Source organism: Eleutherodactylus coqui, chromosome 7 (genome assembly GCF_035609145.1).
Source record: "Eleutherodactylus coqui strain aEleCoq1 chromosome 7, aEleCoq1.hap1, whole genome shotgun sequence".
NCBI classification, from domain to species: Eukaryota; Metazoa; Chordata; class Amphibia; order Anura; family Eleutherodactylidae; genus Eleutherodactylus; species Eleutherodactylus coqui.
The window spans coordinates 193,772,539-193,789,754 of NC_089843.1; the positions used below are offsets into that span (position 1 = coordinate 193,772,539).

Sequence of the window (17,216 nt, forward strand, 5' to 3'; positions counted from 1 at the left end):
GCATCTGTTTAAAGCTTCTGCAGCAAGTATCTACTGGCTGGGTGTTTCTGCACATGTGTTAACGTGTCAATACCCTCCACCTCGTATGTGTGCTCCAGTGGGACAAATACCATCTATAGGTAATGTTCCTTTATTGCCTGTAAAGAGAAGTTCAAGCAGCCAGAATCTGGTTCTAACTATACTCTGAACTTACTATCACAGATGGGGTATTTGGTTTCAGGGAATGCTAACCCTTTCCAATCCACTGTCTGACATCTGAAGACATTCTGATTGAAGGCTGTACAGCTCCGATGCTGGAAGACGTCCGGCAGGGTATTCTTACTGTACATTACTGGCTGCTCTGTCGGGGTGCCTCTCCAGCATGTCACATACCGTGATACTTGCTTTAGCCAGCAGACAGTGCCATTGTATAATGGCAGAAAGAGAAAGCCCCCTAAAACTCTTAATCCAAAATTGTATTGCAAAGGGTTAAAAGTGTACCAGTGTTCAAGTTGTCTAAGATGGCAGGGTCTCCTTACTCATTGCTGTTTCACATTAAGGTTCTGATTTTCAGTTGCTCTTCCTCATATTTCTACTGCCCTGTTTACAATCCACTTTCAACAAGCCATCTGCCAGTAGTTCACTGCCCTGCAGTCACCATTCCCATGCTGCATTGTCTAGTCCAGGATGGCAGTATTTGATGGTTTACCCTTATCCGTTTGGGAATTAGGAGATATTCTGGCTAAATTGTTAGTAAACACTACACAGGGTGGTATATGAACACCTAAATAAATGGAACACTCGAATAACTGTGTGGCATTTTGCTATGGCATGGTGCCCAACTCAGTGGCCATTTTGAAAATCACCATCTTCGAACAAAGTTGCTATCTTTAAATAAAAAAGGGGTGCATGTGTCAAGGGGTGCATGTGTCATGTATCTGGTGGGAGCTTTTGATTGGAAAAGCAAAACCTAAACTTTTTTTTTTCCCTGCCAAAGTTAGACACATGGCTGCACTATTGACATGCGAAGAGGGGACAGAGGTTATGCTGGACTTCAGGAAGCATAGTACCAGAGTCATTACAGTGGGATTCCATGGTCGGCACACTAACAGACCACCCAGCTGTTGCAGCAAAGTTGATAAATTGTTTGCTGAATTTCACAAAACAGACTGTTGGGTCTGCCAAAAAGCGGATGTAACAAAACTGCCACAACTGAAGCAGCAACACTGGCTGTTAGCTTCTGCTAGAGCGCACAGTGTATCACCCACTGTTTCTCACTGGTGCGTGGGACAAGTCAAACCACCATATACTGGCTGTGCACAGATGGCGCCTTACAAGATCCTGCTGCATCGCCTCAATAAGGACCATCCTGATTGTTAGCAAAATGGGTGTCGTGGGAACAGGACCCAGATTTCAGGTAGATGATACTGTACAATGTTAAAGCAAGATTTTATTAAAATGGGGCGGTAAAGAAACCTTCACTCCTGGTAAGACTGGTACAAGATCATGGTGAGGTATGAAGATAGTGGGCTCACTTACTGTCTGGAAGTTAGTATGGCAGTATCTATAGGTCTGCCCCTAGTTTCCCTGGACCGTTCAGGCATTTGGACACCAAAAAAAAACTGACTTACTGCTGCCAAGTAGCTAATTGTTACGTGACTAGGAGTGCCTATCACTGCAATGAAGATGGCACATTCGAGTGTTCTTCTAGAAGGATAGTGCCTACCATCCAGCCCCCTTTATGGACATAATATCTGTAGGTTTGGGGGGGGGGGGGGGGGGGAGAGGGAGAAGAGTGGATTTGATGTGACCCAGTGGAGTATACACAATCCTAGCTGATGTCACCACCTTGAACAACTTATTAGGTGATGTCAGGGCATGGGTTTATACAGTCACAAAAATAACTAGCTGGAATAAAAGTAAATATTTGGATTCTTCATCAAATTCTCTAGCAGATAAATGTCACTCGTGCCCCTTCCCACTCAAATATTGACTTTGTTCCAAGGTGGCAACTTTCAAAATGGCTGCAGTGTTGAACGCCGTCTCTCAGATTTGCCCACTTTCCAAAATGCCAAACAAAGGAGTGTTCTAACTAAATGAAAACAAATTATGGGGAAGGCTCCACATCTTTGGACCACCATGTCTCATATTACTGAGTCCAGTATCATTAACCCTTTAGTGATCACCCCATTGCATTTTTACATCCTGGCTTGCTTAGTTTAATTCTTGGGGCCGTTAAAACATGCTCCCTGCAGGGATTAAAGCCCTGCAAGCTCTTGACGTGACAGCTCCATGCTGTCGGTTACCAGACGTAGCCTGCAACCTGGAGCTGGCATTTATTAAATGCTGCCGATCATATGAAAGCCAATAAAAAGTTAAAGCTTCAGCTGTCATGATGGATTGAATCTATCAGGGCAGCTGAAAGTACTAACCCGCCCTCCGTGATGTCCCGTGGCTTTCTGGGCTCCAGGTCAGGCGCATGCGGCTCGGGAAATTCAAAAATCTCTGGCTCCCGGCTAACGTGTAGCCCAGAGCAGAGGGATGTCACCGGGAGCCGCATTGCCAGGGTAGTTTAAAATATCCTTGCTCCTGCCTACCAAATGTAGACAAGACCCTGGAGATTACACAGGGATATGTGGTCCCTGGTCACGTGATTGCCATTTTCCAATAGAAAACTGCATCACGTAAAAGAAAAAAAGTTTCATCCCCATCACGGATCTGATCCATGAGGGGAGGTGAAATTACTTACCTAAGGCCTTCGGCAATGTCCTCTGATCGAATCTTTATCCGCAGACCTTTCCCCAAATTTGGCGCATGTGCCCATCAGCAAAGTGGCGGTCACAAGTGCAGAAGCTGGGGAGGGCCCGGGAAAATTAAAGTCTCCTTGCTGCTGGCTACTAAAGGTAGCGGAGAGCCTGGAGCAGTGACTGAGGGCCGCGTGTTACCCAGTCACGTGATAACAGTTATCCAATGGATAATGTTGATTATGTAAAAGTAAGAACACAGTTGAAGTTTATTGCTCCTCTTGGTTTAAGCCCCGTTTTGCATACGGACATAATATTAGGGCTACAATGGGTATGTTTCTGAACACGGAACAAACGGGGGTATCCATTCATATATGCGCTGTACAGAAAAAAACAACTTTAAAATGACATAATTGCCAAAAAAAAAAAAAATTGTAATTTTTTTTTCCCCTTCCGGTTTGCTTAGATTCATTCAGCAACTGTGGGGTCAAAATACGCCATACACCCCTAGAGGAATTCGTTAAGGGGAATAGTTTTTAAAATGGGGTCATTTCTGGGGGCTTTCAGCGTTTGCAGCTCAAGGGCTCTACAAGTGGGCAATGGGGCCTAATATACCTTCAAGCAAAATGTCTGTTCTGAAAGCCACTGGCTGCTCCTTTTACTTTGGGCCCCGTTGTGTATAGAGACGCAAGATTAAGGCCACAATGGGTATGCTTCTGAACACGGGACAAACGGGGATCCATCTTGGATGCAAATCCTCATTATGTGCACTATAGAAAAAAAGCCTGTCTTTTAACCCCTTCATGACATGGCCTATTTTGGCGTTGAGGACCAAGCGATTTTTTGGTATTTTTCCATCTCCATTTTTCAAAAGCCATAACTTTTTTATTTTTCCGTGGACGCGGCCGTATAAGGGCTTGTTTTTTGTGTGGCGAACTGTAGTTTTTATCGATGCCAATTTTGGGTACATAGACTATATTGTAAAATTTTTTATTTTTTTTTTAATGATAGCAGAGAGAGAAAACGCATCAATTCTGCCATAGATTTTTTTTATTTTTTTTTTACACCGTTAATCATGCAGCATAAATGAGACTTTCCATTTTTTCTGCAGACCGGTACGGTTACAACGATACCAAAATTCTAACATTTTTTTAGGTTTTCCCACTTTTCTGCAATAAAAACCCTTTTTTTTTGGAAATCTTTTTTCTATTCTAAATTGCTGCATTCAAAGTCACGTAACTTTTTTATTTTTTGATGTACAGAGCTCTATGAGGGCTTATTTTTTGCGAGACGAGCTGTAGATTTTATTGGTACCATTTTGGCGTACATACGACTTTTTTTATCACTTTTATTGCGTTTTTAGTGAGGCAAAATGCTAAAAATGAGCATTTTGCCTCAGTTTTTTAGCTTTTTTTTTAGCGTTTTTTTCGGTGCACAGTCAAAAGCATGTGCAACTTATTGTACGCATCGTTATGGACGCGACAATACCAAATATGTGGGGTTTTATTTTTTTTTTACCTTTTTTTATGCTAATCTGAGAAAAAGCATAAAAAATGGTTTTTTTACTCTTTTTTTTTTACATTTTTTTTAATTCATTTTTTAAATCTCTCTTTTTTTTTACACTGTTTGTGTCCCTCTGAGGGACTTTAACCACTGCCCTGATGATCGCTGGTATAAGGCATGGCAGAGCTACTGCTCTCCCATGCCTTATCGCTCATACAGCGATCTCAGGCATAGGCAATACAGGACGCCAGTGTCTGGCGTCCTGTTGCCATGGTGACATGCCGGGCTCTCGCGATGACATCGCGAGTTCCGGCCGGAGACACAGAGGGAGCCGCGCTCCCGCTGTGAACTCTTTCCCTGCCGCGATCTACTTAGATCGCGGCAGGGAACGGGTTAACAGTGGCGGGCGCATCTCTGATGTCCCCCCTCTGCTGCAGCGAGACGCCGGCTGTGACTGACAGCCGGCTCCCGCTGCGGGATAGCGCTGGATCACATATGATCCAGCGCTATCTCCAGGACGTAAGTTTACGCCCTGTTGCGGGAAGTACCCCGCTCCCAGGACGTAAACTTACGCCCTGCAGCGGGAATGGGTTAAATGACATATTTGCAAAGATATGAAATTTAATTTTTTCTACTCTAAATTGCATTAATTCCTGAAAAGAAACTCATGACACCCCTCAGTGAATACATTCAAATGTGTAGTTTTTAAATTGGGGTCATTTGTGGGGGTATCTATCATTCTGACATCTATGAGCCTTTGCAATCTTGGCTTGGTGCAGGAAAATAAAGTGTTACTCAAAATGTTAATAATCAATGGTAAATTTGTACGTCTCCTAAATGGTTAAAAAAAACCTGACATCTTTCCAATCTGCGTCCAGAATAAAGTAAACAGATGGAAATCTATATCTTACCAAAGATGTGTACAGTATGTTTGCACATTTTGAGGTATTGCAGTTGAAAAGGTGAAAGAAATGACAATTTTTTGAAATTTTTCTCAAATTTGGTGCTTTTAATAAATATGCACAAATTCTATCTGTATTTTTACAATATGTGGCGAAAAAACAATGTCAGAATCACTGGGATATGCAAAACCTTTACGGAGTTATTCTATGATAAAGCGACACAAATTTCCAAACTAAGGCGCAAACAGGCTCCGTGCCATACCAAACCTTTTCCCGTGCAGCCTCTGAAGGCGTGGGAGCTGCTTATGAAGAGGACTTCTCCCTTGGTGCCAAGGAAACGTCTGTTCCTACAGAAGCTCGGTACTTGATGACTGCAGAGAAGCTGGAAGGAAGACCCCTAGTGGTGGCCACTTCAAACGTGATTTACAGGGGGAACAAGCAATGTTTAATGAAAGTATATTACAGAAATGATGCGACTGACACACACCAGTAGAGGAGCAGAAATTGTGTGACTAGTTTATGCCCCTTTTTATGTGTACCTTCAGCGAGCCCATATATACTTCAATGGTGGAAAACTTGTAACTATGCTGGAAATTTATGAAGGTTTGTGGTTTGTATGGAGGGGGATCAAGAGGTCGATCCTGCTCCATACAATGCAGGTGCCGGTACAGCCGTCACATGCCCGCAACAGCTCCGCTCAGCACCGCCACCGTTGACCCTTTAAATGCTGCTATCAATTAACAACAGCATTTAAATGCCCCCATTGAAATCCTGAACAGCCTATGGGGATTAAAAAAAGAGTAAAATAAAAATCGGTTTAAAGTTTTTTTTAATCATTTTTTTAGTTAAAGGGGTTGTCCCGCGAAAGCAAGTGGGTCTATACACTTCTGTATGGCCATATTAATGCACTTTGTAATGTACATTGTGCATTAATTATGAGCCATACAGAAGTTATCAGAAGTTTTTCACTTACCTGTTCCGTTGCTAGCGTCCTCGTTTCCATGGAGCCGTCTAATTTTCAGCGTCTAATCGCCAAATTAGACGCGCTTGCGCAGTCCGGGTCTTCTTCTTTTCTCAATGGGGCTCCGTGTAGCTCCGCCCTGTCACGTGCCGATTCCAGCCAATCAGGAGGCTGGAATCGGCAATGGACCGCACAGAAGCCCTGCGGTCCACGGAGGGAGAAGATGCCGGCGGCCATCTTCAGCAGGTAAGTAAGAAGTCACCGGAGCGCGGCGATTCAGGTAAGCGCTGTGCGGTGTTCTTTTTTAACCCCTGCATCGGGACAACCCCTTTAAGTTTTTAAGAAAGAAAAACCTGCCTTATTTAGTACCTTAGATTTTTTTTCCCATACAAAAATAAATAAAACCCCCAAAGCACATTTGATATCATTGGATTTTTATGGATGCAATCTATCGAAGTAACGCATTATTTACCCCGGTGCACGTCACCAGAGGGAAAAAAATAAACATGATTGCAGGGTTTTTTGGTTACTCCCTCTTCAAGAAAAAATGTAATAAAGTAATCAAAAAGTCATATATACTCCAAAATGGTGCCAATAAAAGCTACATAACATCCCGCAAAAAAAGAGCCCTCAAACAACTATGTTGACAAGAAAAGTTATGGTGGCAGAAAATGTATTTTTTTTCTGAAGAGATTTTATTTCCAAGTAATGGAGCAAAAATATATATATATACATTTTGTATCATAATCACACTGAGCCATAGCATGGGAGTTTATTCAGACAGGTGTATATCGGACAGGTTTTCACGCCCGGCCGATATACGCTGTCCCTCTCTGCAAGGGGGGAGGAGGCAGGGCCAGGAGCACTAGGCCCTCTCTCCGCCCCTCACCACTGTTTCCAATGGGTGGGTGGAACCTAGCTCCGCCCCTGTCCTGCTCCTCCCATTGCAAGCAGGGGTGGGAGCTCAGTGCACTACGCTTGGACCGCCTCCTCCCCTTGCAGATAGGGACAGCGTATATCAGCCGGGCGTGAAAACCCGGCCAATATACGCCTGTCTGAATAAGCCCTAAACATATCAATGCATTTTTGACGCAGTATGTACGCCATAGGAACAACCAAAAAAGGTGAGAAGTACAACTCTGCCCTCAGACAACTTAGCTAAGAGTAGGGAGGAAAAAACTTGCAAAAAAAATACCTGCACCGTTAAAGTAGTTTCCTTTAGTAGTGTGTTTTGTTTTTTTACCCTTCTTTGTAAAACGCTATTTTCTATGCAGTGAATGAACACTCCTACCCTCTTCTCCCACGGCTCCAGGTCCTGTTTTCCAGCTGCCTCGGTCTGTGTACACTGCCTATGATGTCCTGAACCCAGGTCGCACTGCAGCCTGTAAACAAGCAATGCCTCAGGGAAACGGGAGTATCCGTGTTACTACATGGGGAACGGTAGAAAACGTACAACTCAAGACCCATCAACACACTGCAGGTATGATTTCGTTTTCCCTGTTTTCATGATTAAGCATTTCGATGTGAATGCAGCTCTGCAGCTGGTGGACAATATTGTGTCCTGACTACAGAGTATCGGTGACCGGGAGCCATGTGTAGAGTCCCCAGGCCAGCCTGGAGGGGGCGAGCTAAACAACTGGAGTCACCGCAGGTCCGGGATACTCTGCTGCATTGCTCAAAAGCGCTTCTTTTAAACGATTGTCCAGGAAGTAACAAACGTTTGGCCGATAAATGTGACTTTCAAAAAAACCTACAGCAGCTAAAGCCTGTTTCACACGGGCTACAAAATCGCATGTATGTGAAGTTCATGGTTTCCAAGGGGTTCTTTGCGGCTACAAAACATCTGTCATGTGAAAGAACCCCTTGGAAACCATGTTGCATTATGCAATTTTGTAGCCAGTGTGAAGCTGGCCTTAACCTATGCGGCTCTTTGTCTATTTTGAGTAGTTTGCTTCAGCGGTCATGTGTGACTCTACGGCATGTACAGCAAAGTAAACCAATACCGGTAGGGGATTTAAATGGTCACTCTTCAAACAATGTTCGGATGTATTAAGAGAAGCATAGAGTCTAGATCACATGAGGTAATTATTACCCTCTACTTGTCCTTAGTCAGACCTCATCTGGAATACTGTGTGCAGTTCTGGGCATCCCAAAAGACAGAAAACTAGAGCAAGTTCAGTGAAGAGGTACCAAGATGGTGAGCGGTCTGCAAATTATGTCCTATGAGGAACGGGTAAAGGATCTGGGAACGTGAAGCTTGCAAAAAAGAAGGCTGAGAGGAGACTTAATACCTGTCTACAAATATCTGAAGGGTTGTCACAGTGCAGAGGGATCAGCCCTATTCTCATTTGTACAAGGAAAGACTAGAAGCAATGGGATGAAACTGAAAAGGGAGGAGACATAGATTAGATATTAGGAAAAACTTTCTGACAGTGAGGGTGATCAATGAGCGGAACAAGTTTCCATAGGAGGTGGTGAGTTCTCCTTCAATGGAAGTGTACAAACAGAGGCTGGACAGACATCTGTCTGGGATGATTTAGTGAATCCTGCACTGAGCAGGTGGTTGGACCCGATGACCCCGGAGGTCCCTTCGAACTCTACCATTCTGATTCAATACAGGATGTCCCACAAGAAACAAGCCCTCGCACAACCTTTTTACTGCTCTTAGAATTTATAAAAAATGTTTCAGTACATTAAATAGAACCATTTAAAAATACAGCTCGTCCCGCAAAAAACAACCCACAGACAGCAACTTTGATGGATAAATATAAGAGTTATGATTTTGTTAAAAGTGGAGAGGAAAAAAAGAAAATGGTGGAGGGTGGGGGGTAGCCGCATCCTTCATACTACTCCTGTAGTTGCAGTGATCTTTAGCTTTGGCTTAAAAAAAAAGAAAAGCGTGGGCCTGAAAGTAGTCAAAAAAGGGAGATGGAATAATACCTCCACAGTGCCACCTATTGAAAGGCAGCTTTCCTTTAAGCCAAAGTTAGACTCTTCATACAAGCCTTTTAACAATGACTGGAAATTAAAAGCAAAGCCAGAAAGCTGTTTCAGGGTGTTTGCCCTTCATCAGTGTACAGTAGGAGTCTGGCTTTGCTAGTGAGAGACCTAGGACGGGGGTCAAAAATGCATTCTGTTCTTCTTTTCTCCTTAAGGAGAACACCAAGATGGTGAGTGAGGAGACTCAAAAGGCCATTCATGCTCCTCTGGGTAATATGCACATAAGGGAGATGTTGTGTGATATCCCTATGAGTATTAACTCTGACAGTTTCAGCTATCGTATCATTTGGCAGCCGGGTCTTCTTTTGCCACTTATCTGTCCAAGCATTATAGATTTTTCTAGCGACTCTGCTCGCATTACATGGCCAAAATACGTGAGCCTGAGCCCGGACAACTTGTCCTCTCTGAGCCTGATCCTGGCCATGTTGTCCTCTGTGAGCCTGAGCCCGGTCATCTTGTCTCCACTGATATATCGGGTCTTATACGATTCAGGACTTCTCTGTTTGTTACTCTCGCTGTCCATGCAGCAATATGTATATGCAGCAACTTTCGCCAGCAGCTCAAATGCATCTATTCTCCTATCAGCTTCCCTCGGAGTTCAGCTTTCACATCCATACATTGCTATGGGGAAACCGGTGGCTTGCACTACCCTGTATTTAGTTGCTATTCTGATATCCCTACTCTTCCAGATTGTGTCCATGTTTAGCATTGCGCTTCGCCCCAATGCTATCCTATGTTTTATCTCTGGCATAGATACTCCATTCTGGTCAATGTTCGAACCAAGGAAGATGAAGTCTCGTGCGCAGTCTATTGCCTCAATAGAATTTGGCCATATTTTGTAGTTGTGGGGTGTGCATCTAGGTCGGTGCTTTATATGGTATAAGTATGTTAATTTATTTTGCGTTGTAACATGTGACTGTTATTAATGTATTGTGATATGATGCTTGTTATACATTGTAACACGCATATGGGACATCAACCATTATACTAATGCATATTTGACTGAGGGCTGCACTCTCTTGTGAAACTTGTACATTTTAAATAGAAATATTTCAATGTGATTGGTAAATATTTTTTTATATATATTTCTAATCTGTGTATTGAGACTATCTTTTTGGGGTTGATATAACTATATGCACAGCTGTATGCATCTGTATGCCCACTGTTATTTTGGAGTAGTACTTTACATTCAGGTAGAGGCCCATTTTTTTCACTTTCAGCATATCAGCTGCTTCAGACCGGCTTCTGTTTCTGCAAGCAGAATTGTGTCATCCACATAAAGGAGATTGTTGATGTTTCTGCCACCTATTCTCATCCCGTTTTCCAATTCGTGTAGGTCCATTTACCGCATTATCACTTCCGCATATAGGTTAAACAAGAGGGGTGAGAGGATGCAGCCCTATCGGACGCCTTTGCCGATCCCAAACCAATCTGTGTCCCCATACTGTGTTCTCACAGTAGCTTCTTAATTGGTATAAAGTGATTTTATTAGCTTGATTAGATGTGCCTATATGCCCAGCTCTTGTAAGGGGTGCCATAGCTTATCATGGTCAACGCAGTCAAAGGCCTTGATGTATTCGGTGAAGTGCATTTAGATATTTTTTGGTATTCAAGCTTTTTCATATTACAAGTTTGCAATAGAGTCGCGGGTGCCGCGTCCTCATCGGTCCTGCCTGAGCATCAAAGAGTGTTGCTTCAACTACTGATCCCAGTCTTTCCTGTATAATTTTGAGTAGGTTCTAGCTTGCATGCGGAATGAGAGCTATTGTTCGGTAGTTGGAGCAATTTTGTAAGTCGCCTTTCTTCGGTAGAGGGATGAAGACAGACCTTTTCCAGTCCTGCGGCCATTGTGTGGATGCCTATACTGCCTGGCACAGCGCTGTGATGGTTTTCCCTGGTACTGGCAGCAATAGCTCTGCCAGTATGTTATCTGTCTGGTGCTTCATTTTTGGCTAGTTGTTTCATTATCATAACCACTTCTGACTCCGTAATGGAGGGCTTCAAGTCCACAGGCTCCACCTCATGCTATGGTCCAGGTATGTGGTTGCAGGCATATAGGTCCTCTGTGTATTTCCTCCACCGATCCACATTATTTTTCAGGGTAAAAAATATATCCAAGGACTATTCTCACAGGTCAAGATGGCCCAAAAACCTTTAATGGCATGAAATGGCACAATTTGAGGCAAAAATGAGAAGGAGCTGAATGCCCAACAGAGTATCAGCATACTCTGTTGATCATTCAGCTCCTTCTCATTTTTGCCTTTGATTGTGCCGTTTCGTGCCATTAAAGGGTTTTGGGCCATCTTGACCTGTGAGAATAGTCCTCGAATATGTTTTTGCATAGTGCCAAGTTTTACGGTTTCATATTAAATGTTACTGATGAAGCATCTGCAGTCCATTGTGTGTGCTACGTAGTCCTCCTTGTTATACGCACACACTATGTAGTTCACCGGAAGTGTTCAGCAAAGCACAGCTGACACTAGGGGAACGGTGGGGAAGATGGGTATAAAACGTACTTATTCTTCCTTTATGCGCTCCATGCGCAATGCTACCTGGTGTGTGTTTTGCGCAATATATGTAAACCTTGAACAGGCTCAAAACCTCTGCACTAGAAGCAAGCACGTTGTGTATTTGGAAGCCCAGGTTTCGGATCTTAAGTATGCAGCTTGCAACATGTGCAAACAGTGGTTGGGGCTAGTGAAGAAGAGGAAGATGGAGATGGGCAAGCCAAAGGACCCAGAGGGCAGTAATTGTTGTGGTGGATTATAATAGGGTTGTCTTGGGTAGCTACCCAAAGCCTGAAGTTCCTGAGTCCCTGTAGCCTTCCAAAGCACCAGCAGTTTCAGGGCAAAAATCGTGATACTAAGGGCTTATTGATAGAATTCATAGAATGGTAGAGTTGGAAAGGACCTCCAGGGTCATCTGGTCCAACACCCTGCTCAGTGCAGGATTTACTATATACAGCATAATACACAATGACATGCCATCATACACCATAACACTACATCATACACCATAGCACGCCACCATACCCCATTACACGCCACCACACAGCAGTGCACGCAACCATACCCCATTACACTTTACTATAACCCATTACATACTACCATACACCATAGCATGCTATCATACACTATAGTACGCTATCATACCCCATAGCACGCCACCATACCCCGTAGCACGCCACCATACCCAGTTGCACGCCACCATACCCAGTTGCACGCCACCATACCCCATTGCACGCCACCATACACTATAGCACGCCATCATACACCAAAGCACGCCACCATACCCCATTACACGCCACCACACAGCAGTGCATGCAAGCATACCCCATTACACTTTACTATAACCCATTACATACTACCATACACCATAGCATGCTATCATACACCATAGCATGCTATCATACACCATAGCACGCCATCATACACCATAGCACGCCATCATACACCATAGCACGCCATCATACACCATAGCACGCCATCATACACCATAGCACGCCACCATACCCTGTAGCACGCCACCATACCCCGTAGCACGCCACCATACCCCGTAGCACGCCACCATACCCCGTAGCACGCCACCATACCCCGTAGCACGCCACCATACCCCGTAGCACGCCACCATACCCCGTAGCACGCCACCATACCCCGTAGCACGCCACCATACACCATAGCACGCCATCATACACCATAGCACGCCATCATATACCATTACATACCATCGGTGGGAGAAACACACAAAAAAAAGATTTTATATAAATTACTACCAAGAGAAGTCAATAACATGCAAGAGAAAGAATGTATACAGTTACTGCACAAAAGGATGCAAAAAGTCCCTCCACTTCTGTACAGTCTGGCATGTACAGTCTATAGTTCTTTTTACATTTCATTACAACTTTGAAAACACAAATTTTAAGGAATTCTGTCACCCACATGTTTTGCTACCAATTGAATAGACTCTGAAATGTGCGCTGATAAAAGGGTTCCAGTGTTACCTGCATCTGCTTCAGTGTGTCCCCACCATCCAAATATCAATCATGGAGGTCCCCACGTGTCGTATGCAAATTAGAGGTGGGAGTCCAATGGGCGTTACACTGCTGCCTGCGGCACGGGCTCTCTGCCTGCCCACTTTTGTAAAACTTGGCTCCACTCCGTTTGCTCGGTGTAAACAATCAAAGAAAACGGCCATATACTTACTGACACAGGAGGGCAGACGTGCATCACCTCAGCATGCAGGTAGTCAAAATGCCAAATGAGGGAGCCAGTTACACCTGTGGAGGACACCGATGGGACAGCCACTCACACAACCTCCTAATATAGAGGGGGTGACTGCTTAGTGTATGTGAGGTATTAGATGGATTTTGGCCAAAACACTTGCATTTATTATGTACTATTCTATTGCAGTGTGGCTTTTAAACGCCGGAGGAGCCCAGGGTGCCACTACCAATGTGGTTCACCTTTTAGGGTGCAGGGCAGACCGCTGATCTGATATAGCATTACTTATAGGTTGCTAGCCTGTTTGAAGCTCCACTTTTTTTAGGAGGCCCGACACCCTACATTTACTACTCTGTGTAGGAGTATGCACTAAGCAGCCACCCCCTCTATAGAGGTTGTGTGAGCGGCTGTCCCATCGGTGTCCTCCACAGGTGTAACTGGCTCCCTCATATGGCAGTTTGGCTACCTGCATGCTTAGGTGATGCACGTCTGCCCTCCTGCATCAATAGGTATGTAGCCGTTTTCTGTGATTGTCTGTTTTTATATTTCCCTTTCAGTGATACACTCAGTGCAGTGCAGGTGCTGGTACGATGTCTCCAGCGGGCGAACTTGGAGGCGTCACTAAGCACTGAATGGGGCGGAGTTTCCAACAGTGGACAGGCAGAGAGCCCGGATCACTGGCAGCAGTGGGCCACCTTTAACTTGCATATGGCGCGGCAACGTCGATGACTGATATCTGGATGGTGGCGACACAGTGTGAGCAGATGCATCATTTTAGAGTGTATTCAGCTGGTTGCCAAAAATTTAGCTGGCTCTAGCTGCTCATGTGATGTTGTGCTGATGCATCATGGGATTGATAGCACAGAATAAAGAAAGAGAAAACAGGGAATATAGTCTCAGCATCAAGATGGTGGCTGATAAGCATCAGACAGGAGGCTGCAGTGCATGGAAGTGACTGCAATATACAGTGGAGGCCTCCAGAGTGTGACAATCAGGTGAGAGTTGCAGTGATAGAAAAATGTGTTTTTGCCTGTAAAAAGGTAACTCACGAGTGGCTACAAATATATGATTGTTTACAAAAATGGCAGCCACACCATAACAGAAAACTGCCCATATCTCTTCTTTATGAACTTTGCTTAACATCTAAATGATATATCGTGAACGTTTAACTAGACGAAACAGAGTAAGGAATCTAGTAGGGGTTAATTTACAAGATTTTCCCATAGACGTAAAATATAAAGCAGAAGATCTTTTAATGTAAACACCCATTTTATTTATGAAGACTTCACCCAGCTGTTGATTTTCCCATTTTTCCTCCCTAGCATGTAGCATGTATTGTGAAGGTATAGATGTACATGTTTATGTCTGAAGAGCGGGAAGATCCTGCCGCATGAAAACCAACCAGGAGCCATCAGTGATCTCCATGGCGAACGTTCTTGTATTGTGTAGTAGTAAATAACGTGGCTTCCCAATAAACCAGCAGAGGAAGGCGAAGGTCAGGTCAACGCTTTGGGGTACATTTATTACGTTTCATCCGTCGGGCCTAAGCTGCTGTTCGTTACGCCAAATTTATTAAAAGGTGCATGCTTCTTATTAAAGGTTGTGACAAATGTACAAGAGCCGCGTGCAGGCGTAGATTTGCGCAATTTTTTGCCCCATTTCCTGGCCTTGAATTTACTACATTTCGGAACGTTATTGGCCATCTGACATCCGCTAATCACTGCACTCTATTCTCAGCACTTTTAAAAAGCAGCAAATGTAAAGTAAAGTCGCAAATTTTAGCCCGAACATGGCACGTGGCAAAATTTGCAACCTTTTTAACCCCTCAGAGACTAAAAGAGCAAGTGATCTTCCTAATCACAATACAGGAGCCATAACTCGTTGACAGCCGTACGGGGCTTGTTTTTTTGGGACAATTTGTATATTTTAATGACCGCCCTCTGGGGTAGATATAATGCATTGAAGAACTTATTACAGTTTTTTTGCAGAAAGAGGTATATGTGACTTTTGAATTGCTTTTTTTGGGAGGCAAAAAAGCCTATGACAGCAGCTTAATAGGATGAGTTAGGCTTACAACTGCCATGGGAACCCATTGGTACCTACATGCTGCAGTTGCTATTGATTATGGCGTAGGTAAAAGTAAGGTCCCCTGGTGCAAGCACCGAGTCATGACTGACTCCTAGGATGATGTCACATCGTGACGTTTTCTTGGCAGACTATAGTTGCAGGGTGGTTTGCCATTGCCTTCCCCAGTCATCTTTTTACCCCCCAGCAAGCTGGATACTCATTTTACTGACCTCGGAAGGATGGAAGGCTGAGTCAACCTTCAGCCAGCTAACTGAACTAAGCAGGGATTGGACTCACAACCTTCAGGTCATGAGCGAGAGCTTAGGACTGCATTTTTGCTGCTCTAACACTCTGTGCCACACGGGGCTCTTCAAGGGGTTAAATTGCCAGGATATAAGGTTTCTCCCTTCCTGGCTGTCAGTAGTCAGCCAAGACACCTCCCATTAGTGAGGTCAGCAAAAGGCGTATTGCGATCTCTAATGGGTTAATTCACAAAACTTTAGCAAATTGCCCCGATTGTTCCAAGAGTAGAGCATTTCAGTAAAATATCCAATGTGTAGGTGTACAGCTTTATTGTAGGTCCAATTCTGAAAATCAGGGCCCTTTTACAATGAGCGATAATCGCGTAAATGGCGGCAGCGACTGGATGATAAACGATAATTGGATGACAGACGATCGGCCCGTGTGACCAAGCAATCATTCACCTCTGAACGACTGTTTATGGTGAATGGAGGTGGACGTCCAGAGTGATTGCCTCCATGCACTGACTGATCCTCGCTCCTCTCTACAAGCCCGATTATCGCTGGGAGTCTTTGATACGATTGCAGACGTCCTACTGCTTATTGTCCGGTGTCCCTCTTAAAAGCTTTTCTTTTACTAAAGGAAGGTACGTAAGAAGCTTGGGGCGGCGACCGCGACAGATTCAGGTTGTAGCAGGTATATTTCATATTTAGGGTAAGAGATCGGATTCCATTTCAGCAGGGACCTTGGAGTGGAAGGAAAGAAGATCCACATCATAATCTGGAAAGAAAAGAAAGAGCTCAGTCACTGAAGGGTTAAACACCGAATTAGACAAGAAATACCTAAAACTAAGAACATAAAGGGTGCTGTGACCACTAAAATGTCAACTTTGGGCATTTTACAAGGATGTTTCAGTACTTGTAGCATGGACAGCTATCACCTCTACTAGCAGCGGTACCCAGTGCTGGACTCTGGGGCCGAGGGCCCTGCTCTAACATTCATTTTGGGGGCCCCACTACACATTTCCATGCAAATATTACCTGATCCCTGCTTGCAAATTTCAAGGCGCCACATTCTAAATACACTTCAAAGGAAAGATGGTTGTGTTTGCATGCAAGATGGTCTCCACTAAAGTGCAGGGTGTCTCACAAGTCTGCGAACAGCCTTATAGAATAAAAATGGGTTCACAGATGGGGATTTAATTTTGCATATAAGCTGCAGGGAAAGGGGGAAACCTGTTAGGCCTGTCTTTTTCCTTGGACTGTTCCTGTCCTGGTGGCCCTCTCAGTAGCCCCCGGCTAGGTGCTCTCAGCTGGGGATACATGTAGCAAAAAAGGTGGCAGCATATAATGATGCAAGATGAACTCCTTGTCTAAAGGAACATGCTTTATTGTTTCATAGTTTAAAATTTAGGCGACGTTTCGACCTACAAAAGGTCTTTTTCAAGCCAAAAAACTGATGAAACACGGTGTGGAATTAGCTGGGGATACATGGCTGCAGGATGAATGGTGATGGAGGCTCCTGAGGAATCATCAGGAAGGCAAGGCCCAGGAAGGGAGGATGATAGACGGCCTTCCATTGCAGTTAGATATCATCTCAG

At 44.2% G+C, this 17,216-nt stretch overlaps 1 protein-coding gene across 1 annotated transcript in view; it reads right to left on the reverse strand.

The window, feature by feature from the left end:
* Positions 1–15,931: 15,931 nt before the first annotated feature.
* ZNF414 (zinc finger protein 414) overlaps positions 15,932–17,216 on the reverse strand; it is a 32,506-nt gene continuing 31,221 nt past the window's right edge. Inside the window, exon 7 of the mRNA XM_066574186.1 lies at positions 15,932–16,396. Coding sequence (XP_066430283.1) covers positions 16,326–16,396 — 71 coding nt within the window. The 3' untranslated portion in view covers positions 15,932–16,325. The remainder of the gene's footprint in view (positions 16,397–17,216) is intronic.